Consider the following 25859-nt stretch of genomic DNA (forward strand, 5'->3'; position numbering starts at 1 on the left):
AGGGAGAAACACACAAAACATATAACAAAACACAGCAAGAAACACACCGATTTATCCTGGTTCGGTCTTGGAAACAAGACCTACATCCAGACTGCTTAGCACCTCTTCAATCCACTATCTTGAAACATCCATAGGATAATTACAACGAGAACTCGAATCCCACCTCGCCCATATACACTGAAAGCTAACAAGATCCTAGAGAATACAAGCTATCCCCAGCCACTCTCTACCTCTTGCACTCAATCCCGAATACAAGACAGAAAACCGGAATCTGTCCTTTCCGGTAATAGGCGCAATAAGGTCTGCCCTACTCCTATTTCACGACCCTTATTTATATGATATAGGGGCGTGGGTTACAAGGCAATAACAAACTGCCCAACTGACCGAAATAGACTAACATGGTCAGCTGCCCCTTATAGAAACATACCTTCTAGAAGATGAGTTTAATTCTAACTCTATCACAGAAAATATTCATGAAGCAATACAACGATATTGATTACATTTATTCTAATCTAATACAAATGACAGAACAATACTCTTTGGGAATCTAGCAGCCAGAATTTGCTTAGGAATGCAATTCATAGCATCTATATTTTAATGTAGATTGAGCTTGCATCCAAACAACATCTTGTTGAATTGAACACTAAGCCCGAACTAGGTCGATAGGCGGTTATGTAAATCAAAAGATACTCAGGCAGAAGCTCCCTTAATCATACGAAAGCCATGAGAATCAGAACTTTCAAAAGTGGGAGTGGGAAAGAACAAGACATCAGCTGCAAGTATCTCCCTTTCAGTGACCTAGGACAGGAGACAATTTTTCTGAGTTTGTCTTGTTCGCATGCTCATTGGACCACCTTTGATTGCAATTCAATTTGTTGTTTGCTCAATTTGATTTACAATATTGATGTTTTGAACTATCCTGCATTGCACTCTCCAAATTTAGTATATTATGATGCTTAATATGGCATTAGGTCATGCACTTATTCTCCGTTCTTAGAAATTGTCTTGTCCTTTACCTTCCACTGCCCTTTTCTGTAAAAAGGTATGATGTCAAATACTCATTTCTCAGCATACTGCTTATCCTAGATTCCATGGTGTATTTAATGAAGATGTTAATTGATGCCTGGGTTCCTCTCTATGGGGTCTTTGAATCTCAGTCTCATGTTATTCCTTCTTGGTGGGGCATGGATATGATGTTGATGGAAATTTTCTAGTTAGTCATTTTATGTTGCTATCTTTCAGGTACAGATGCTCCCATTTCTGAGCTTGCTGACTCAATTTGTGCGGATGAAATTATTGGTACCTGCAATTACAAAAACAAGGTGCTAGGCTTCATTTTGTTTTACTACTTTTCCCATTTTCTGCTGTACTGTATCTGTCTTTGCAATGGCTGGTGAATGGACTTCACATGCTCAGAACTCTTTAAAGATGTTAATGATGGATAAATTGACATACTATCTTGCGTCTGCCCTGATGTTTATGCTTAGGTTTTGACAATTTCTATTGAAGCTCCATTAAAACAAGTGACTCCATTGGACTTCTTAAGATAAGAAATTGCTAACATCTGAGAAAACCAAAAATTTTCTTAAGAGTATATTCTATGGGAAGATTTCTAACAACAAATCACATTGCCTTAGCCAGTGGAATTTTAATGTCCAAAAAAACTTGTTCTATTCTGTGAACAATTATAATAAGGTCACAGGCTCAACTATTTATGATACAGCCCACCAATACAAATTGCATTTTCACGTTTCTATCAGAATATTATCTAGTCCTACTACTTTATCATTCTTTTACTTTTTGTTATGAATTGCTTCACTTCTTCAGACAAATATGTCTGTAGAACATAGTTTCAACCATTTCAAAATTATGAAAATGTCTTAATGTAATACTTGTTTCCATAAATTCACCGAATAGCACTTCTAAAAATATTCTTGTCTCTCCTTGATGGCCACCTCATTTTCCTATACCTTCTGGTCTTCATCTTTTTTTCACTTCACTTGGCTTGAATTTCTCGTTCTTTTTTCCCTTTACCAAATTTATTTATATATTTCTGAAATAAGCATAATATTTGGAAAGCTTATTTGAATTTTATTGAATTCAAGTAGGTATATATATATATACAAGAAACCATCTAAACTATCTCCTAAAAATCAGGAACCAATTTAAATCAGACTTACAAGATAAAACAAATAAACTGAAATTTAAAATTTCTAGAGTTATCTTTTTCTTCTAAGTTGCCTCATCCCTTTAATCTTGGAAACTTATCTCATCTCCAACAACCTTATCCCCTTTATTATTGGGAACTTATCTTATCTCTAACAATCTTATCTCTTTAATTTTGGGCATTCCTTTTTACTTATTCTAACACTCCTCAAACTGGCTAATAAATATTCATCATTCTCATCTTGCCAATAATTGATTTAAAACTTGGTTTTGCCATAGCTTTTGTAAGCACATTAGCAATTTGACTTTTTTGTAGGAATATAGGACAGATTGATTCCTCCTTCTTCAATTTCCCGCTTTATGAAACTTTGATATATTCTCACATGCTTAATTTGATCATGCTGAATTTGATTATTAATAATACTAATTGCTAATTTATTATCACTATACACTTTTGTTTGTTGTGACAAAAGAATATGTAAGTCTTCCATTAACCTTCCTTACAAAATTACTTCACAATTCCCTTGAGTTATGGTTCAGAATTTTACCTCGACACTACTACGGGCAACAACTGTCTGTTTTTTACTTCTCCATGTAACCAAATTTCCCCATAGCTTAGTGTAATAACCTAAAGTTGACCGACTATCTTTAATAGACCCGGCCTAATCTACATCGACAAAACCCACATTTCCTCTTCCTGCATTTTTCAGAAATAAAAGTCCTTTTCCCAGTATCCTTTTTAGATACCTTGGGACATGAATAGTAGCGTTCATATGTCTTTGGGTAGGAGAATGCATATATTGGCTTATCACAGTCACTGTATAGGCTATATTAGGCTGTATAAAAGACAAATAAATTAATTTTCCCACCAACCGTTGATATCTTTCTTTTTCTACTGGTATATCATCCTTGATTTCTCCAAATTTCCAATTCCTTCTCTAGAGGTGTTCCAGAAAGTCTATACCCTAGCATACCTGTTTCTTTCAAAAGATCTAATGTGTATTTTCTTTGTGAAATGAAAATACCTGCTTTACTCTGCCATCTCCATTCTTAGGAAATGTCTTGTTGTTCCTATGTCTTTAACTTCAAATTCAGCTCTCAATTGCTTATTTAGGCTCTCTATTTCTTGAATATCATCTCCTATTATTATGATATCATCCACATAAACAATCAAGATAGCTTTCTTTCCATTTGCTGCATATTTTATAAACAATGTATGGTCTACTTGCCCCTGTTGATATCCTAACCGATTAAGACTCATACTAAACTTCTTGAACTATGCTCTTGGTGATTGTTTCAACCCATTTAAAGACTTCTTAAGCTACATACCTTTCTAGCTTTCACTTCTTGCTTAAATCTTGGGGGAACCCTCATAATGATTTCCTCATCTAGTTCTCCATTGAAGAAGGCATTTTTAATATCTAATTGATGTAGAGGCCATTCTAAATTGGAAGCAAGAGAAGGTAATATTCTGATAGAATTTAATTTAACCACAGGAACAAATGTCTCTTCATAGTCAATCTCGTAGGTTTGAGTGAAACCTTGGGCCACCAATCTGGCCTTTATCTATCAATACTCCCATCTGCACAATATTTCACTATGAATACCCATTTACATCCAACCGCCTTTTTATTTGAGGGGGTAACTCTACGATATCCTAAGTATTGCTACCCACTAGGGCTTTCATCTCCTCTAAAACAACAGCTTGCCACTTTGGATCCTTCAAACCACATTGGATGGTCTTAGGAATTTCAATATTGTCTATACTTGTAGTAAAAACCTTGAAATGTGGAGACAACTTGGAATAAGCCAAATGATTAGAAATAGGGTGTACTTAGCACGAGACCTTCCCCCCTTTTGAAGTGCTATAGGATTAGCTAGATCATCAACCATGGTAATGTTGTCCACAGGTGGATTAGGCTCTAGATCCAATGCTTGGTTGTGTTGAGGTTGCTAAGGATCTTTAGGCCATCGTGAATAAACCAGAAGTGGATTTTGAAGAGCTGTGAGGGAAGTGTCAAGAGCTGTAAGTGGATTTTTAGGAACTGTAAGGGAAGTGTCAAGAGCTGTAAGTGGATTTTTAGGAACTGTAAGGGAAGTGGCAAGAGCTATAAGTGGATTTTCAGGAGCTATAAGGGAAGTGTCAGGAATTGTAAGTGAGTTTTCAAGAGCAGCTGGCAGTGGCTTTTCATGAGTTGATGCTGATGCTCCCCCTTGAGGACACATTAACGGCTAGGACTCAATAGGGTCATTCATGGGAAGAGAGATGGTGGGACCCAATGCTAATCTGCACTTGCAGTCTCCCTCTGAAGAGATATATGAGGATTGAAAGGTTGATCCTGATAAAAATTACATCAAAAGACAACTTCTGAGAGGAGGGACAATAGCACTTGTAGCCTTTTTGGGAAGGAGAATACCCAACAAAGATACATGTAGAAAATACTTATTTGCATAATTCTCGAAGAATGTACATGACCCTCTTTTATGGAGGGAGAATGAATACAAGAAAGGAAACAAAGAAGATACAAAGAAAGGAAAGCTACATATTTACAAAGAAAAACAATATACACAAACATTAGGAAACTTTCCTAAGACCAGATTAGGAAGTATCCTAATCTGGTTATAGAAACTTACAAAGAGGCATGATCACTTCCTCAAGACTTCCCATAACTAGGTTGTTGTATCCGCTAATAGCCCCCCTCAAGATGGAGAATATATATCTACCATTCTCAGCTTGCATCCTAGATCTTCAAACCTCTTGGCTGCTAGACCCTTTGTGAAAATATTAGCCACCTGTTCCTTAGAAGAAACATGAGGGATTTGAATGAGGCCTGCATCTATCTTTCTTCTATGAAGTGACGATCAATTTCAATGTACTTCGTTTTATCATGTTGGACAGAATTGTGCAATACTTATGGCTGACTTTTTGTCACATATCAGCCACCTGTTCCTCAAAAGAAACATGAGGGATTTGAACGAGGCCTACATCTATCTTTCTTCTATGAAGTGACGATCAATTTCAATGTGCTTCGTTTTATCATGCTGGACAGAATTGTGTGCAATACTTATGGTTGACTTCTTGTCACATATCAGCCACTTGTTCCTCAGAAGAAACATGAGGGATTTGAACGAGGCCTACATCTATCTTTCTTCTATGAAGTGACGATCAATTTCAATGTGTTTCGTTTTATCATGCTGGACAGAATTGTGTGCATTACTTATGGCTGACTTCTTGTCACATATCAGCCACCTGTTCCTCAGAAGAAACATGAGAGATTTGAACGAGGCCTACATCTATCTTTCTTCTATGAAGTGACGATCAATTTCAATGTGCTTCATTTTATCATGCTGGACAGAATTGTGTGCAATACTTATGGCTGACTTCTTGTCACAAAACAACCTAAGTGCACCTTGAGTCTCGATCTTCAAGTCCTCTAGAATGATCCTTAGCCAAAGCAACTCACATATACCAAGAGCCATTGCCCTGAACACTCTGTTTCTTGCTCCTTCAAGACACTAGGTTTCCACTTGGGAAGATACAATACCCTGTAGTTGATTTTCTATTAGTAAGGTATCCAACATAATCAGCATCAGTAAAACCTCTAACATCCAACTCATTTTCTTTTTTGAACAGTATTCCTTTACCTAGGGTAGCTTTTAGGTAGCCGAGGATTTTCCTTATGGTCTGCATATGTTCTTCAGTTGAGCTGTGCATAAATTGGCTTACAAGACTAACAACAAATGTGATATTTGGCCTGGTATGGGAGAGAGATATCAAAAAACCAACCAACCGTTGATATCTACCCTTATCAATTGGTTAACTGCCAGGATTTTGCCACAATTTGCAATTAGGTTATACTAGAATACTAGACACTTTTCCCCCAGTCAACCCTATTTCGACTGACAAATCCAAGATACATTTTCTTTGAGATAGAAAAACACAATCCCTAGAGTAGGCCACCTCAATTCCTAAGAAGTAATTGAGGACACCAAGATCTTTAATTTCAAATTCTTGGGCGAAATTCCCTTTCAGCACCTTCTATTCTTCCTTATCATGACCTGTGACAATTATGTCATTCATGTTGGTTCTAATGATGACAAATATATTCCAAGAGAGGGGGTGAATTGGGATTCGTATAAATTTTTCGATAATTAAAACAATGGTTGATGGCAGAACACTATGTTTCTTAATATAGGGTATATGTTTCGAAAGAAACCTTTCTATTTTGCAAGTTTCGAAACCTACTTATATGTTTCGAAATATATCTTATTGTTATAGCTTGTTTCGAAATATAGAATATGTGTTTCGAAATATACCTTTTTGTTTTGCTTGATTCGAAATCTTTTAGCTTGTATTTCAAAATAATGATCTTTGGCAAATATGATTTACATAAATAAGAATATACCAAAGGTGTTTGAGATCAAAGATATGTTTATATGAATATATATAAGCTTATGCTCAAGGAAAATATGTTTTAGTCCTTGATACCAAATCTTATGAAAGATTAAGCAATAATCGATAAGCAAAAGCAAAATATTAAGTGCACACAAGATATATAGTAGTTCGGCACCCTGCCTAGTCCACTACCTTCAAGCTTACCCACTTGAAGGATTTTTCAATCCCAATCACTTTTATTAGTGATATCAACCACGACAAGGGTTTTACCGCAGTTCACCCTAAAACCTTGTACAATGAGTTTTTACGGGTTCAACTCAAACCTTACATCAAATGAATTTTTGACTCAACTCAAACCTTTGACACAATGAGTTTTTGGCTCAATTCAAACCTTACACCACAATGGGTTTTAGGCTCAACTCAAACCTTACAATCAATAGTAAGATAAATAGAGTTTTATCTTTACAGCCCAATAAACAACAAATGCCTTACCGGTGGATGTACAAACCTTTTGTACCAGCTTAAGATGAGGAGAGCTAGAAGCTTGCCTCTCCTTCTCACTTTCAATGCATAAGAGAAAGATATGTGTAGATCTTCTTTTAGAAGCTCAATTAAACATTTTGATCACCACTTGTGCTTGTGTATGTGTCTCTAGTGTGTGCTCTCTTGTTGTGTCTTGTTATGTCTTGTCTTCAAATACCTGTTATTTATATCAAGAGATAGAAATCTGACCGTTTATAGCCGTTAGAGACAAGATTTCAAACTAGGTTTCGAAATATAGCTTATTGGTTTTGAAACAACACAAATTTACACTAAGATTTCAAAGCATACTCCTCATATTTCGAAACATACAGCCTTTCCAGCTGGACTAGCATTTCGAGACAGCATATAGTGGGAGACAGATTCTAAAGAATCTTATGGGCACAAAGATTAAATAATGGTCTCCACTTTCAAATTTGATTTTTGAATTTTCAGAGCATGGATAATGCATTAAACAAATGATTGAGAAGCTTTTAGATAAATACAAAAATGTAAAACAAAAGCATCTCGATTTTTAAATGATCTGCTAAGTAAATGTCCACATTTTCTTTTATTTATATTTTACCTTCCATTTATTTTAATACATAAATGTAAATAAGAAAGTACCCCCTATTTAGATTCAATAAAAATATCCAAAAAATCAAAATCCATAACAATAAAAAAGTAGAATTTTGGCTTTAGCACAAACTTGAGATTTAGCCATTTTACCACCTCCAAAATACATATTTTTTATTTCTTGAAAAATTCATTAAAAATCATTTTATCACCAATGAATATTAGCTATTGAAATGCTGGGAGATACTTTTCCAAAAAGAAAATATTTTCAAAAATATGTTGTAGTTGATCTTTTGCCTTAGAACAACTTTTGCCTTATTTTGACCAATGATTGCAAGGCTAATTTTGAAAATCACTTTAAGAGATTCTTTTAAATCTTAATACTTGTTTTTGCAAATCTCTATATGAATAAGAATGAAATTAATTTGGTTTTTGTTCAAATACTTGATATTGAAATTGATATATATTGAAAACGATAACCTTGACTCATGACTTAGGGATTAAGCCAATAGATGTTTTTCATCATCAAAACTAATGTACAAAAGTGAAACAACAATTCACATAGACTAGCAAAGCAGTAACCTTACCTTGCCTTAAGTGTTTTATGAAAACCATGTGATCACCCCTGCTTTGATTATATCCCATAGTCTTAATGGCCTTGGAGAATCGACCAAACTAGGCCCTTGGGGACTGCTTGAGCTCATAAAGAGCTTTCTTGAGTCTGCATACTTTCTCGGCATCTCCTTCTTGAAATCCTGGAGGCAAATCCATAAAAACTTCTTCTAGGTTTCCATGTAATAATGCATTTTTCCCATCAAATTGCTGTAATTTTCATCAAAATAAGTAGCCAATGAAATAAGAATTCTCACTGTTGTCATCTTTGTCACAGGGGCAAATGTTTCAAAATAATGTATGCCACAGGATTGAGTATATCCTTTAGCCACCAACCTGGCTTTATATCTTTCCAATGTCCCATCAGCCTTATATTTCACATTAAAAACCCACTTATAGCCTACTGGCATGACTCCCTTTGGTTGAGAAACAATATCTCATGTCTGATTTTTCTTCAGTGCTCTCATTTCCTCCAACATGGCTTGCTTTCAGTTCTGATCTTTTAATGCCTCATCTACTGATTTAGGAATGATAACTGAATACAATGATGCTAGGAAACCTTTGTGACTTGGTGACAGCCGATGATAGGACAGAAAATTAGCCAAGGGATGCTGGGTATAGCTTCTGACCTTCTTTCTAACAGTAATAGGAAGGTCTAGATCATCACAGATTGGGTTAGAAGGTTCTGGAACAAAAGACTGCATAAATTCCTTACCTTGATTAGGATCAGATGGTGATGCTTGCTGAGAGTTTAGAGTAGGTTGTCTCCTTTTGAATACATAGGGAGATCCTTTAAACCTTATTGACAGCTATTCTTGATGAGGAATGGCTAGTGCACTGTTGTTAGACTGAGTTTGAGGGAACTGAGAGGTCATGAGCGACTGAGAATGAGATTCGGGTAAGGCTGGATCTGAGTACTGTTATTATGGGATAGAGATTGGGGATGCTTCTAAGAGAGGTTCTAAGAGAGGAAGTACATCCCCATAGCAAAAAGAGTGATAACCATTAACTAAATTCTCCGCCTGGTGACCAGTCTTGGGTGAAGAAAAGAATGGTGTGGTCTCAACAAATGTCACATCTTTAGAAGTGTAAAACTTCTTGGGAGGGGGATGATAGCATTTGTACCCCTTTTGAGTAGGGGAATAGCCAAGGAAAATACACTTTAGCGTCCTAAGATCAAGCTTGTCTCTATGTTGCTTGGGAACATGAACAAAAGAGACACAACCAAAGACTTTTAAGGGTCCAGCTAATGGGTAGACATAGACTGAAATGGGGACAGGTGATTGAGGATTTTGGTGGATACTCGGTTTATCAAGTATGTTGCGGTAAGAATGGCTTCACCTAAAAAATGCTTAGACACATAATGATGATGGAGAAGTGTCCTGGCAACATTAAGAAGATGTCTCATCTTCCGTTCAACCACTCTATTTTGTTGTGGAGTGTCAACATAGGAAGACTCATGAACAATCCCTTCTTGTTGGAAAAATTGATGCAAGTGATTATTAAAGTAATCCTTTGCATTATCTGTTCGAAATTTTTGAATAGAACAGTTAAATTGAGGAAAGTAGCTTACAAAAATAGGGCACAATGGTTCCAATAGCCGCTTTGTCTTTTAATAAGAAAATCCATGTCATACGAGTATAATCATCAATAAAAGAAATGAACCAACAAGCCCTAGAACAATTTGGTATTTTAGAAGGTCCCCAAATATCTGAATGAACCAAAGAAAAAGGTTTGGAAGACCTTTTATTATTAGCAGTATAAGACACACGATGTTGTTTAGAAATTACACATATATCACACTGAAAAGCACTAGGATCTAGAGACTTAAACAAAGAAGGAAACTTTGATTTTAAAAGAAGAAAAGGAGGGTGACCAAGCCTATAGTGCTGTAACCAAATCTGAGCAATAGGATTAGAAATGAATTGAGAAGAACAAGTAACCTTGGACAGCTGATTTCTAGTAGAGCAGCCTCCTTTGTGCACCAAAAAGTACAACCCGTGCTGTTCCCTAGCAGCATCAATCATCTTGCCCATCTTCAAGGCCTAAAATTCACACATATTAGGGGAAAAAATGGCAAGGCAATTCAGGTCATAAGTAAGCCGATGAATAGACACTAGGTTGGTGGATAGGTTTGGAACATGCATCACATTTTTGTGAGTAATATCGAGACTAAGTGTCAAAAACAAATTGATCCAAGGGTCATATGGTCAGTGGCACCTGAATTAAGGATCCAAATATCATTTTTATCAGTTTTAGGGGCAGTAAAAGAGGTAGAATGTAAACAATTACCTTGCTAGGCAAATGCACAGTTTCCATCATGGATAGTCTTGAGGAAAGCCTTCAGTTTGTTGATTTCCTCAACATTAAGCTGAGTAAGATTAGAAGTAGAAGAAGATTCTGTCTTACCAGCTATGTCCTCTCATGCTCTCTGGTAGAAACATAAAATAACAACATATTCAGCGTTTATCCCACTATGTGGGGTCAGCTAAATGAATTCTAGACTTGCATGTATTTTTGTCTTTTGTCATATCTTCATTTAGGCCCATACACTTAATATCAAACTTTAATGTCTCTCCCAAAGTCTTCTTGGGTCTGCCTCTTACCTCTTTTTTTAACTAATTGTTCCATTTCATTAACTTTCCTCACATGAGCGTCTTTTGGTCTTCTTCTCACATGACCAAACCATCTTAGTCTAGTCTCTCTCATCTTCTCTTCGATTGGCATTACTCCTACCTTATTATGAATAACCTCATTTCTAATTTTATCTTTTCTTGTATGGTCGCACATCCATCTTAGCATCCTTATCTCCGCTACGCTCGTCTTTTGCTCATGCAGGTATGTGATTGCCCAACATTCTGAGCCATACAACAAAACTGGTCTTATAGTTGTTCTATAGAATTTTCCTTTCAATTTTAATGAGATTTTACCATCACATAACACCCCTGATGCATTTTTCCATTTTAGCCAACCTGCCTTAATTCTATGCGTGACATCCTCGTGAATTTCTCCATATTTTTGAATCACTGATCCCAAATATCAAAAATGGCCTTTTCTTTGTATGATTTGGTCTTCCAATTTTATTATAACATCCTCCACTCTTGCATTGTTACTAAATTTACATTCCATATATTCTGTTTTCCTTCTACTTAATTTAAATCCCTTAGGTTCTAAATTGTTTCTCCACAATTCAAGCTTAGTGTTCACTTCCTCTTTTGTTTCATCCCCCAACACTATTTCATCTACAGATCGCATACGCCATGGCACCTCTGTCTGAATGTGTTTAGTGAGTTCATTTATTACTAAACCAAATAAGTATGGATTTAGTGTAGAACCTTGATGCAGTCCCATTATAATTTTAAACGGTTTAGTATCCCCTCCACATGTTCTGACCCTTGTCTCTGCACTGTGATACATGTCTTTAAGGACTTGTATATAGGCTATTCGGACTCCTTTATTCTCTAAAACCCTCCATAATACTTCTTTAGGGACCCTATCATACGCCTTTTCTAGATCTATAAACACCATATGCAGGTTCTTTTGATGATCACGATACCTTTCCATTAGGTGCCTTAGTGGGTATATAACTTCTATTGTTGACCTACCAAGCATGAAACCAAACTGATTTTTCAAGACGTCTGTTTCTTTTCTTAGTCTCTGCTCTATTATTCTCTCACAGAGTTTCATGGTATGTCTCATTAACTTAATTCCTCTGTAATTCTCACAGTTTTGAACATCTCATTTATTCTTGTATATAGGAACTAAAGTACTCTTCCTCCACTCATCTAGCATATTTTTTTATTTAAGGATTCTGTTAAATAATTTCGTTTGTCAGGAGATACCCTCTTCTCCCATGCATTTCCATGCTTCTATTGGTATAGTATCATGTTCCACCGCCTTATGATTTTTCATCTTTTTTAATGCTTGCCTTATTTATTTTGAACTTATGCGTCGATAAAATGTACATCTCACGTTCCCTTCGGAGTTACTAAGATGTCCGAACCTAACTCTTGTGTCCCTACCATCATTGAATAATTTTGTGAAATACTTCTTCCATCTCTCTTTAATCGCTCCCTCATTCACTAATACATTTTGGTTTTCATCTTTTATGCATTTCACTTGGTTTAGATCCCTTGTTTTTCTTTCTCTTGCTTTAGCTAATTTATATATATTTCTTTCTCCGTATTTTGTATTAAGTCGTTTATATAGATTTTCATATGCTTTTGACCTTGCTTTACTAACAGCTCTTTTTGCTGCCTTTTTCGCTTCTTTATAATTTTTTAGGTTTTTTTCATTGCTGCACTGATATACAGCCTTATAACAAGTTTTCTTATTTCTAATTTTCAATTATACCTCTTCATTCCACCACCAAAACTCCTTAAGGTTTGGGGCTTTACCATTTGTCTCTCCAAGGACTACATTTGCCGTGCTTCTCAGAGTAATAGCCATTTTCCTCTACATTTGTTTTGCACGTCCTTCTCCATTCCATTCCCTTTTGCCTCTTAATTTTTCTTTGAAAATTAATTGTTTCTCTCCTTTTAAATCCCGCTACATAATTATTGGATTTTGTTTTATGTGATTTTTTTTTTTTTCCAATTTCTTATTTGGACATCAAGTACCCAAAGTCTATGTTGAGTAGTCAAACACTCCCCCGGTATCACCTTACAATTCCTACAACATAACCGATCCTCTTGTCTCATGAGGAAGTAATCTATATGGGTACTTGATGTGACATTTTTATATGTGATTAAGTGTTCATCCTGTTTTTTGAATCTAGTATTGATTATGATGAGCCCATATGTCATAGCAAAATCTAGGATAGACTTACCCTCATTATTAATTTCCCTGAATCCATACCCTCTTTGTACCTCTCTATAGCCATTTTCGTCTCTACTCACGTGACCATTTAAGTCACCTCCTATAACAACTTTCTCTCCTCTTGGTATCAGTTGTATGAGTCCCTTTAGGTCCTCCTAGAATTTTGCTTTTATCTTCTAATTTAACCCCGCTTGTGGTGCATATGTACTAAAGATATTCATAGTTATTCTTCCTAGACCAACCTCCACCATAATAATCCTATCCCCTATTCTCTTTACATCCACTATGTCATCTACTAAGCTTTTATCTATAATAATCCCCACTTTATTTTTCGCTTGATCATTTCCTGTATATCATGTTTTATATCAAATTTCTGATAAAGTTTTTGTTTTTTTCCCTACCCATCTCTTCTCTTGAAGGCACATAATATTAATCTTTCTCTTAATCATCACATCTACCACTTTCATAGTTTTGCCTGTTAATGTTCTTGTGTTCTATGACCCAATCCTTAATCTATGATTTTGATTTTGGCTTTAACTTTGAATTTGATTTTGTTTTTGATTTTGGACTAATTTCTTTACCTGCATCCGTCCAAGCAAATGCGAGGACCCTTACTCATTTGTCACTACATCTGGGCGCCGATGCAGCAGGCCTATCTCACTTGACACTACACGTGGGCAGTGTAACGCGTTGCTATGAAGGGTTACGCCCCAACGGTTTTTCATAGTTTGTCTAGATTTCATGTTTTGGATCCGACTAGCTTTTACGTTGGTTGTCGGCTACCTAACCTTTCATATGGTGTTTTTTTTAGATAACCTTCATATGGTGTTTAACAATGCTTAAACTTGAGATGATAGTGATGTTCTGGCTTGGAATACTACAAGAGGTCCTAGTTATGCAGATGGCCTCAATGAAAGGAAAGTGCATTGAAATTGCAAGAAGTCTGCGATCAACTTGTCAAGGTCAACCCTAGGCATTCCGCATGGTTTCCCATGTGCCTCAAATGATCGAAAGTCAAAACTGCCCCACATGGCATATTCCCTAAAGTTTGACAACTTAATCATGTTATGTGGACTTCTGAGTATAAATTTCAGATGCATATTCACGTGGCAGACTTCTTTAACCTGGAACTTACTTTAGAATATTAAGATATCTACCAATGGTTATGTTAACCACAAATATACTTTATATCTCATATAATATTTTAAAATCAAGTGATATTATTTAGAAATACACATGAAATTGGATGGGGTTCAGAAGAAAAATGAACTTTCCATGTCTTGTCCATTTGAAGATCTTTAAAATTTTCTTTACTAGCAAATGTGAGTTCCTTTTTTCTCTCAAATATAGGTTTAATAGGGGATCCAGGGATCCAATATGGTTGTGGCAAAAACATATTTCATAACCATACCTTTGTCTTATCCAGTGTGGACGTTGATATGTAAGAGGGAATGCAAGAATATATGATGCTAATTACCAGTGAAGGAATTTTATGCAGAGTTTCACATACAAATGAAAAAAAAAAAATTAATAAAAGTTCAACATTTTTACTAAGCGATATCAAATTGAGCAGGTTGGAGGCATCCCTTCCATCTTCCATCCTAAGTGCCAAATGTCTGACATGGCTATGCCAAAAATTTATGCGATTCCATGTAACATAGAGTCAAAGCCCCCAGCTATGGTTCAATGAATATGCATGAAACAGCACATTACTTGGACATTCATGGAAATTAAGTATGAGGTCCTTCGGTCTTTATTTCCCGTTACACTTGTTACTTCTTTTACATGATGTTGTATAGTTTTTCAGCACGTCAGCTTATCTTTCTTGTTATGATATTATGGGAGTTATGCTTTGTGCTATTAGTTGGTTTACCAAAAGTGACTTTTTGATTTCTTGCAGAATTGCATGACCTCTTTCGGTGGGAACTGTTCAAATGCTGGGATTAATTATAGATCTTTGGTTAAAGGGATAGAAAATGATCCAATTAAACATTGTTTTGATGCAGTGGAAGTGAAAACAGAGGACTTTACTCCAGGACGTGATTCTCAGTACAGGGATTTTGACTTGGACAGGTATAAAGGCAAAAGGCCGAAAGAGGAGTATATAGATGGGTTAAGCAGTTTTAAAAAGCCAAAACAAGAATATGATGAGTACTCGAGCAGTGCTCTTGACCCATCATGGCTACAAGCAAGAAAAAGGGAGTCTCTGATTCCTATACCTCGGAGAGTGATTGGCCATAAAGGAGGAAGGGAGGGTGGATTTGTATCACCACAACTGTCTAAACCCATGTCCTGCAGGAGTGTTGATCAAGCGGTAGCAAAACCTCCATATTTCTTTTATGGAAATGTTATCAATTTATCTCAAGACTGTTGGACAAAAATATCACAGTTCATGTATGCTCTGGAGCCAGAATTTGTAAACACGCATTATTTCTCAGCTTTGAGTAGGAAAGAAGGCTACGTGCACAACCTTCCTAGTGAGAATAGATTTCACATTCTTCCTAAGCCTTCAATGACTATAGAAGAAGCAATACCGCATACAAAGAGATGGTGGCCATCCTGGGATTCAAGGAAGCAGTTGAGTTGTATCAGTTCAGATATCACTGGTATTTCACAGTTATGTGATAGACTAGGAAAGATACTAAATGATTATAAGGGGCTACTTTCAGTGGAAAAGCAGAGAGATGTCCTCCATCAGTGTAGGACATTAAACCTTTTGTGGGTTGGCCATCACAAACTTGGGCCTGTGGAGCCAGAACACCTAGAGCAAATCCTGGGTTACCCATTGCAACATACTCATGCTTCTGGCTTTGGCTTAAAAGAAAGACTTGAATCACTCAAACACTCCTTCCAGACAGACACCTTGGGTTATCATCTGTCAGTGTTAAAGTTTTTGTTCCCAGAAGGGCTTACTGTACTATCGATTTACAGTGGAATCGGTGGTGCAGAAATATCTCTGCACCGTCTTGGCATTCACTTGAAAGGCGTTGTTTCTGTAGAGCCTTGTGAAACAAAGCGGAAGATTCTCAGCAGATGGTGGCAGAGTTCTGGGCAAATAGGAGAGTTGGAGCAGGTTGAGGACATTCAGAGGCTAACAAGTAACAAACTAGATAGCCTAATTAAGAAATTCGGAGGTTTTGACTTCATCATTTGTCAGAACCCATACGCATACTCTCCTAACTTTGCTGCGGATGGTAACAGCCTTTGTGGCTTAGACTTCACAATGTTTTATGAGTTTGTCCGTGTCCTGCAAAGAGTGAGGAGTAAAATGGAGAGGAGCGGATGAACTGTCCAAAAAACTCGGGAGAATTTTTATTTCAGAATTTGAGAATGTTCAAAATTTTTAACCGTTTTATGTTAGTTAATAGCAAACTGATCAGACCCATTTTCCTGTGATGCCTCTTCCTTATTTATTTATTTTTTTTGTTCTTTTTCCTTTCTCTTCTGTTTTTGCGCTTATTATTTAGCCTCTCATAAGCAAATGCAAAGCAGTGTTTAATGAGATGGCTGGCTATGTGTTTGTCTTTCATTTACAAGTAAAGCCAGTGAGCCTTTTGTTAAATGAGCAGCATTCTTCTTCTTACCACTATTGAGTAATGTCCTCTCTCTCTCTCTCTCTCTCTCCCTCTCTCTCTCATTTGTCTCTGCTAGAAACATAAGACTGCCGTAGGTTTATACTTATTCAAGTCTTCTTCGTTTGTTAAGTGCTTTTATTTATTTATTTATTTTTGGGTAGGGAACATGAGAAATAACTATAAATGTGTTTAAAGTTGGAACTCACAATCTCATACTTAGCAACTTGTTTGTAAATATTTTATCTTCACATGTTAACTATAATATTACTTGTACAAATAATAATAAATAATTATACATTATGCCCATGAATTGAAGAAACGCATTTAAATCATGTAAATCATGTAATGTGATGAATAAACGCATACTTAAATTTATCATAAATTAAATCGTAAAAAGAATTGTCAGTCGAAGACAAAAGCATCGAAATTTGATTTCGATCCTTTTAACTTCAATCGTAATGATGAATATCAAATATAATTGTAATTAATTTTCTATGTTGAGTAAAAAATAACCAAACTCTTATTTATAATAATAGAAGTAGTCTCTCATCAAAACTCTTTAAGAGTTATTCACGTCTTTTAAATTAAATAGAATTTTAAAATAATTAATTATCTTATTAAATTATTTGATTATCTCATAAGATTAACACCATTATATCTGATATTTGATTTGATTATTTCATTTGATAAATGTCATCATATATGATAAAATAGTTATGTCAATTATATTGTAATATACTAGATAATTATTATTGATTTGTCTGATGAAATATTTTCTATTAATTATCATGTGAGCCACAAGATAATTCTTACATTTTCTCACTTGGTCCATACGATATTATCTTTATGATTTAATAAGAAGAATGTAATGTGTATAAATAAATATACTTTAAATTCTCTTTATTTTGATTATTGTTTTGTCATTATTAAATTAAAATATTAATGCGGGCTATGGTGATTGTGTGTCAATTTTTTCGACACAGTTCATTCTATGTACCACAACAATAGTTCTCAACTTAACATGATCTTTAATGAAGATAATCATATCGGTCCAATTTTAATTATTCTTGTTAACTTAATTATAAAATAATATATATATATAAATAGAAAATAGGAATATCATAAACACATAAATGAGCTCAAAGTGTCAAAGGTATAAGCTTTAATAGAGTTAAATTACATGATGCCCAAATTCCTTGTCCTTTCAACATATTCATTAAATATTTTGGGCGACAATCTTTTTATCATAAAATCTACTATTATAAGATTGGTGCTAGTATATTCTATTGACACTGTATGTTTTTGAATTTCTTTTTTAATGGCCAAATATTTGATTTTCACGTATTTAACACCTTTTGAATATTTGTCATTTTTAGAGAAGAATACTGTTACGAAGTTCTTACATTAAATTTTCAATGACTTGATAATATTATTAATAATTCAAAACCCTAAAATAAAATTTTGCAACCTTAAACCATGAATAGTGGTCTCAAAGCAAGCCACAAACTTAGCTTCCATAGTGGATGTAGCGATGACAGACTGCTTTGCACTTTTCTATGAAGTTGCTTCTCCGGCTAATAGGAATAAGTAGCCAAATGTAGATTTTCTAGCATCAATACATCCGGTAAAATTTGAATTTGAATATCCAATCACCACAAGATGATCGGATCTTTTGTAAGTGAGAATGTGATCTTTTGTTCCTTGCAAGTATCTGAAAATCTTCTTTATAGCTTTCCAGTAATCAAGGCCTGGATTACTTTAATGCCTGCCCAGACTTTCGATAGCAAAGATTAAAATTATTTAATTTTTGAAAGTCGTGTATTTTCCAATGATCAGAGCCAACGTTTATGAAACTCGTGTATTTTCTGTTTAAAGTTATTTAATTTTTGTCTTTACGTAAATTAATTTGTACACAAAAGAATAAAAGAGACTCACTGTCAGATCAATTAATCGTCAAAAAGTCGATGGCGATTGTTCGATGACGACTATCGGTAGTGACGCAGTGAAAGTCGCATGCCCTTTGGTTTTCTTCACCATGACTGGTCATCTTTGCATTTGTCTTCGCCTCCATTAATGACTGTAACAATAAACACTGTGTTATGGGATGCCCTAGAAAAATTAAAACTAAAAATCCCTAGAAATATTCCAAGTAGGCCGAAGACCCGAATGATCCCAAAGAGTCTCCGAGAAGGTCTAGCCTTAGCATCCCAAAGGCCTAAGACTCATTTAGAATCTCCTAGGCCTAAGCCATCCGATGGTTTTAAAGAGTCTTCGGACCAATCTGGAGGATACTCATCGAAGGACTTTAACCTTGAAGATGCCTCTAGGCCCTCTGGTCTCATTCGATGCATTTCCCTAAAGAGTGGAGAGACTCGTATCAGCATGCCATGTGTCACATGGACCCTACTGCCAAATATCTATAAAGACTCGCCAATTTCATAGTAGAAGGACCTTTTGGCCTGAATTCTTTGAGACTTCTCTCTCTCACACAGACTCTACACCCAAAGACTTAGACCCTAAACCACATAGAACCTTTCAGGAGACAACCCATCGAAATACTCCCATTAGATACATCCAACATTTGCACTTCTACTTCAAGACATCATTGTTTGAATTAGGCATTAGAGGACCCGTGTGGGGAAGATCCTCGGGTGCCTTCTAACTGTCTTTGTGCTACAGACCTTTCCAATGCCACATTTCTGAAGACCCTCCGTGTAATGCCCCATTTTTCCCGAGTGTTAAATAACTTAAGAATTTTGGGAATATTTTTTTTTAACATAAACTCAGTATAAATCATTTCCCGACAATCCCGTTCTACTTTCTCAGCATACCAAGATAAGAATCAATAAGCTAAGACATGTAATTATCATAAATATGGAAGCAATAATCGAAACCTGATATGGTACATATCGAATTCACTGTATTCATAACATGGGAAATCGTACCGTAGTTTATCGTCGTGTCATCAATACTTAAATACATGGAGACTCATTTATCAGAGATAGAAACTAAATACCTCGAATAATCATACATAACCTACTTACATCTTACAAGTCTAATCCTCAACGGAACATAAAACAAAAGAATATCTGTCTCTTCATGATGAATCAATATAGCGAAACTGCTTGTTGAATCCATCGGACACGTCATCACGTGTCGTCACATCTCCACTACTTCCTTGCCTAAGCTGCAAGTCCTATCTGGAACGTTTGAATGTTCTAGGGGCATAACCCAATTAGAAGATGAATCTTCTAGTGCGGGTTTAGAAACATGATACTTGAATGCATGATAGAATAATATGAACAATCATTGCCTTAATGTAACTTCCCTAGGCCACCAGCCCGGTACGAAACCCTAGGCAGAATCCTGGCCTACTTTCAGGATAATCCTAACGTTGTTTCATCTATTGCCCTTGGGGAATTACGGTTACACTATCGGGGCAACATACCAATCCCATGCACGAGTATCAATATGCCAATAATATCGTGCCACAAAAAAATCACGACTTTCCATGCAATAGTATATGAGCAAATATGACAAAATGATTGTAACTTTCATGAGTATCATGCATAATATAAGCAATCATATCATATACAAGCTTTTGGGAAAAAACCACTCACCTAATGCCCAAAATTCAGTACACCTCGAAAAATGTGTATCGCCTCAATTTTCGTGCTAAACTCAAAATTCGCACAAGTCACTTAACCTCAAGCATAACAATCCTATAAATCATATTTATTCATTGAATATATCAATGCTTCAATTTCTTCATATTTTCCTTCATTTTTCTCCCATTTTCCTCTCTAAAATTCTAAATAAATACTTTATTAACTAATTTCTCAAATCTTTTTCCCCAACAATTCATAGTATTCTAAGAAATTTGAAAGAAAATTCCATAACTTACCCCGAAGCTTCATTTGCATGCATAACGAGGCTAGTCTTTACGGAAACTAAGAAATTGGAAAGGCAAACACTAAAACTTTTTGCACAAACCTCGAGATCACATTTTTCTAGATTTTTTCTCGATTTTCTTCGCTAAGGACATGCCCTCACGCGCTAGCGCATGGTTTGCACATGATGGCCAGTGCGTGTAGCCCATGCGCTGGTCATTTTCTCCAGCGCCGGCACACTGGCTATGCTGGCTTCCTTCACCAGCTTGCTCTCTTCCTCAAATTGATTCAGATGGCATTGCTTGAGGCCTGAAAAGAACACCTTAAAGTGCTCAACTGGCTGGTCAAAGTCTCAGCCTTGTCGTCCACCTTCTTCTCCAGCCAAGCTTTGAAACCCTGTCAAATGGCTACCAAAATGCTTCAAAATCTCTATAAATCTTCCTCTCCACTTAGGGAACAAAAGCCCTTTATTTTCATGCCTCAATTCATTCTAAAATGGGAGCAATCGACCCACAAAACCCTCGGCTCCTTCATCCTTTATTTATACACAAAATCGACCCACAAAATGACCTATCTTGCTTCATCCAAGGCCATTAATGCCTTATCATGCCCTAGATCCATCCAAAACCCACCAAAATGGCTCCAAAACCTCCATTACAATGGCCAAACTTTCGGCCACTTTCGCCCGAAAGTTGGCCATTTTTGACGATGATAAGGCCATTTGTCGGCCAAGAAGCTTGCCTAGGCCTTTCCTCGAGGCCCCCCATCCATTTAATTGGGTCTCCCATGGCCAAATTCGGCGATGGGATGGGTTGGTCGCCATGGCTGTTGGAGGTTTTTCTGAAATTGCACTTTCACCCCCACATCTTCTTGAAATGCATTTTGACCATTTCCACAAGGCCCTTGAGTTTTCCAAAATTTTGTTGAGACCTTTATGTTCTAAACTTCTCATTTGACCCCTGAAGTTTAAAAAATAGTGTCGTTTCGACCTTACTCGAGAGTTTTCAAAAATTACACTTAGGCATGGAATTATGCTTTGATTGCGAAACCCCCTTGTTCCATCTCGAGACTCCTTGAGGGTTGTTTCACATGAAAAAATGACTCCTTTAAAGGTTCTGTTAGCTTTATGCAAGCTCCTTATGATAATTTGATTTTTTGGCCTGATTTGAAACTATACCGAAAACTATCTCTTATCCAATTTATTTTAACGTCATAAATCATATTTCAAGGTGTTCGTTAGGGTCATACCTATTTCCTTAGGTATCTAAGCTCCTGGGTATTCCCTCTAACCGAGTCGGTCATTTTCTCGGGCTATTCTGATACCGATTCCTTTAAAACTTCGTATTTCTTTCCTTGTTCTTATTTTAAAGTAACCTATAAGTTTTGGGTATTACACTTCGGACCTTGCGGAAGTCCAACCATTCAAAGACTTTATGTGGAGAAAAGCCCTTAGACACTCCCAACACCATCTTAGCTCTCATAAACAACAGATTTTGCCCGAAACCAGTTAGCCCTTATTGTGGTGCCTCGGACCATCTGACTCTACCTGAGTTGTTCTCTAAGATAAATAAATTTCATTATTGGTAATTAGGTGACAACAATTTAGCACTGTTTGTAGAAATTGAGAAAGAAGTCATCCTCCATGATAGAGCTCGTAAAGTCCATACGCGCAAAGACGTTATCTTAGTTTGAGAACGCTTAGCAATGCTCTCACCTGAGCTTGTAGTGCCTCCTAATGAATCACATTCCAAATCCTCCATGGAGACACTAGAGAGATTTTGCAAGGCTTTTCCCCTACTATTACAGCAACCCTGGGGGGAAAAGCATACCTTCCCATCTCGCTTCATGAGGGTTCCTCGGATCAATCAACCGAGAACCAGTTGAGGAAAGTCAGAAGAGTTGGGGGACGTGTCTCTCATTGTGCTCTTTCTTAACTTGAACTTGATGATGAATGTCATTCTCCCTAGCATTGTCAGTCCTTGTGGAAGAGTGTTGCCCTAAAGTCTTTCAACAATGGAGCAACATCTTCCCCAGGTTGCTTGGGTTGGTCAGTTTCGCAGACGCACTTTCTGCCTAACCAAGCATATTGCAGACCCAAGGCGTGCCTTCTCGTGTGACAAAAGGTAGCGAGGAGTTGACGTGCTGCATGAAGGGTTAATAAGAAAATATTATTATCAGCACCTTTTGCAGCTAATATATTTCTATAACCACTCTTCTTCTTGATCTCTAGATATGTCCCCTTTGTTGGAAGATGTTTGGTGACTATTATAGTCCCCCACGAGTCCTAATTAGCGGGCAGGATAATATGATTAGCTGTGACGAGAGTGTCTCATAACCTTTGCCATAAATGCTTCAAATGTAAAGGGTCATGCAAGCTGTCAAGGCATTATGTGGATTGCTTCATGAACGTCATTCTTGAAGAGCTATGAGATAATTTACATTGTGATATACGGTTGACATGGAAGTCCACAGTGCAAGTAGGAACACTCGAGTGATGACAATGCTAACAAAAAACTAACTCGTTGTAAACTACGGATGTAGGTACATGTACTGAGCCGTGCAAACAAAACATATTTGTGCAAAATAGTGTAGTAGCAGTAGCATGTGCATACTACATATATATGTGTGTGCACCTTGTTTGTTTTGCAACAACTCAAAAGTACATCTGGAGTCTAACTTGGCTCACACTAGAGAGCCAAGGGGATGGAATCCCTTAGGCTTGACTTGATGGAAATCTTCTATATTCAAGGCCAAGATTTGATCAAAGAATTGATCATGAATAAATGGGATTCGGGATGTAGATGTCCGAGTAGAAGAATCAAAACAACTATTGGAAAATACATGACATCCTGCATTTCATGAGGAACTCTTTAAATTGAAAAATTATCCTCTGCCTCGGGTAGTGCAACACCATGTTGCGACCTCTATGCCCCGCAAAAATACAAGGAAGAAACAAATACACTTTTTAAAGAAACTATGCTGGGCTAACATTTATTCTCAATATTCTTAGTTGCGAAAATATGCATTTCGCCGAACGGCCAAAACAAAACATGGATATTCTAGTTGCAGAAGTAGGTGTTTCGCCGAATCGCTGACAAAAAACATGGATTTTTTGGTTGCAAAAGTAGGCGTTTAGTCGAAATGCCGAAACAAAACATCGATATTTTGGTCGCAGAAGCAGGTATTTCCCTGAATCACTAAAACAAAACATGGATATTCTAGTTGGCATTTTTTTGAATTGTTGAAAAAAAATATGGATATTTTGGATGTGGAAGTATGTGTTTTTCCAAACTACTGAAACAAAATATGGATATTCTAATTGAGGAAGTAGGCATTTCGCCGAATATTCGAAACAAAATATTGCTGTTCTGATTGCGAACGTAGATGAAAAGACGAACTATTGAAACAACATAGGTGCAGATGTATACACTAGGTCGAATCGTGATCACCAAAATAAGGCGCTAAATGTGTGCCCCATGCCATTAAGTACGGCTTGTATCCTTTCACTAGGAATTCTCTTTCATTGGGGGCCCAGGAAAAACCTGTGAGATTGTTCAATTTTTCTTTGGACATAAAGACGAGGGAGATGCCCCCTCCAAATTACTGATCTCTGCCTTACACATTCATGCATATTAGTGGAAGAAACAGGATTTCAGGAATATTTCTTTTATGCAGGTCCATTGGTACTCACCTCCCTCCACTTCACTAGGGCGCCTAATGTCGTGTGTTCACTCCCTGTCAAGCAAACCTTTCCACAAGGAGATTTTATGGGCTTCGGCGTCTTCCCTTCCATTTAGCCCCGGGGAATAGCAGTGACTGTAACAGCCCACCTCCTCAGGGCGTGTTATGCCTTAGGAAATTTAGGTTTTATTTTTTTTTAAAATTATATTATTCTTGAAATTCCCTAAGACTTATCTAGTGCTTAATTTATACACTAAAGGTAAATACAATCTTATAAAGTGGAAGCTGAATCAAACCTGCTCATGGCATTACATATATAAATAACTGGACATGGCATTTATTACAAAGTTATTACATAAGCTTCTGAAGATAAATACAAACGTACATAATTCTTAAACTATTCATAACATGGCACATTTACTCGTTACTTGACGTCTCGCGTCACTACACATCTCCAACCTCTGTATCATCACTGCAAGTCCCGATTGGAACGTTGAATGTTCCAGGGGCAAACCCAAGTTAGATGATGAACCATCTAAGTAAGGTACATAATGCTATGTCATGTGTGTATGCAATGTCTTTCCTCATAGGTGTCAACTGCACCCCTCATGCTACCTACCATTTTTGGGGCCATCTCTTTCGAAGCTGGGGTGTATAAGTGCACCCTTGGTAAAGCAGCGGTGCCAGTTCGTACTCCCTACGGCCTCAAATGCGTGTGATCAATGATATCAATGTGTATTTATGCATTTCATAATCATGTCATGGATGCAGTCTACGTGTTGGGTACATATCATGGTATGTCAATATAATGAAAGCATTCTCGAAGATAAACATTTATAACCGTACTAAGCTTGAAACGGTACATTTACTGCTAAGTTGTCTCGAAAGGCGTGTTGGCCTCGAAAAATGTGCCGAGCAGCTATTTCTCAATCTTTTTGCCTTCAAGGACTCCTAAAACATTAAATTTATTTTTAGAATATTATTTTACTATTTTTTCATAATTTCTACAATTTCTCTTTTATTTCTAAGCCTTATCTCTTCAAAATTACATAATAATTATCTAGACTTCCATAAAATCTAATTTCTCTTTACTAATATTCCTTAAATAATATTTCTAATATTCTGAAATTTTCTCAGAATTTTCAATTTAAATTCCTATTTTTTCCCTATTTCCATAATAGAAGAACTATTTAAATAAATGACCAATTTAACATTTTCCAGAATATTTTTCACAAAACAAGACATAAACAATATTCTAGATTTAATAAAAAATTTTACAAAATTTTTATTTCTTTTATTTTATTTTATTTTCTTATTTTCTTTTTCTATTTATTTTCTGTCGAGCGGGTGGAAGGCACGCGCCTTCTTCCCACTCGCGGGCGCGTGCAGCCACGCGCTCGACTAGGTCTTCTTCTTCGGCAGCCTTCTCGTCGCTGGCGACGCTGCCCGATCCTAAAGCTTCAAAAGAAGCTTGCCTCACCCCTATTTTCGACCTCTTAATTCCAAAAATAGCCTTAAAAAAAGAAAAAAAGTAGCAAAAATACCTCAATTTGCGCGATGAAGCCTCGGCTCTGGCGAATGGCGCGATTTTTCAGCGAGCTTGGATCTCCTTCTTCATTACTCCGT

The 25859-nt window shown here is 36.5% G+C and overlaps 1 protein-coding gene across 23 annotated transcripts in view; it reads left to right on the forward strand.

Annotated features, from left to right (window-relative positions):
• LOC127809175 (probable inactive DNA (cytosine-5)-methyltransferase DRM3) overlaps positions 1 to 16520 on the forward strand; it is an 85836-nt gene extending 69316 nt beyond the window's left edge. For 22 of the 23 annotated variants that reach the window (XM_052347907.1, XM_052347906.1, XM_052347926.1 and 19 more), the window contains 2 exons: positions 1243 to 1322; positions 14988 to 16520. In XM_052347907.1, the coding sequence (XP_052203867.1) occupies positions 1243 to 1322; positions 14988 to 16373 (1466 nt within the window). In that variant the 3' untranslated portion in view covers positions 16374 to 16520. The remainder of the gene's footprint in view (positions 1 to 1242; positions 1323 to 14987) is intronic. The other variant, XM_052347925.1, reaches the window with a different exon arrangement.
• The last annotated feature ends 9339 nt before the right edge of the window (positions 16521 to 25859 follow it).

This window comes from Diospyros lotus, chromosome 9 (genome assembly GCF_014633365.1).
Source record: "Diospyros lotus cultivar Yz01 chromosome 9, ASM1463336v1, whole genome shotgun sequence".
In the NCBI taxonomy this organism is placed as follows: domain Eukaryota; kingdom Viridiplantae; phylum Streptophyta; class Magnoliopsida; order Ericales; family Ebenaceae; genus Diospyros; species Diospyros lotus.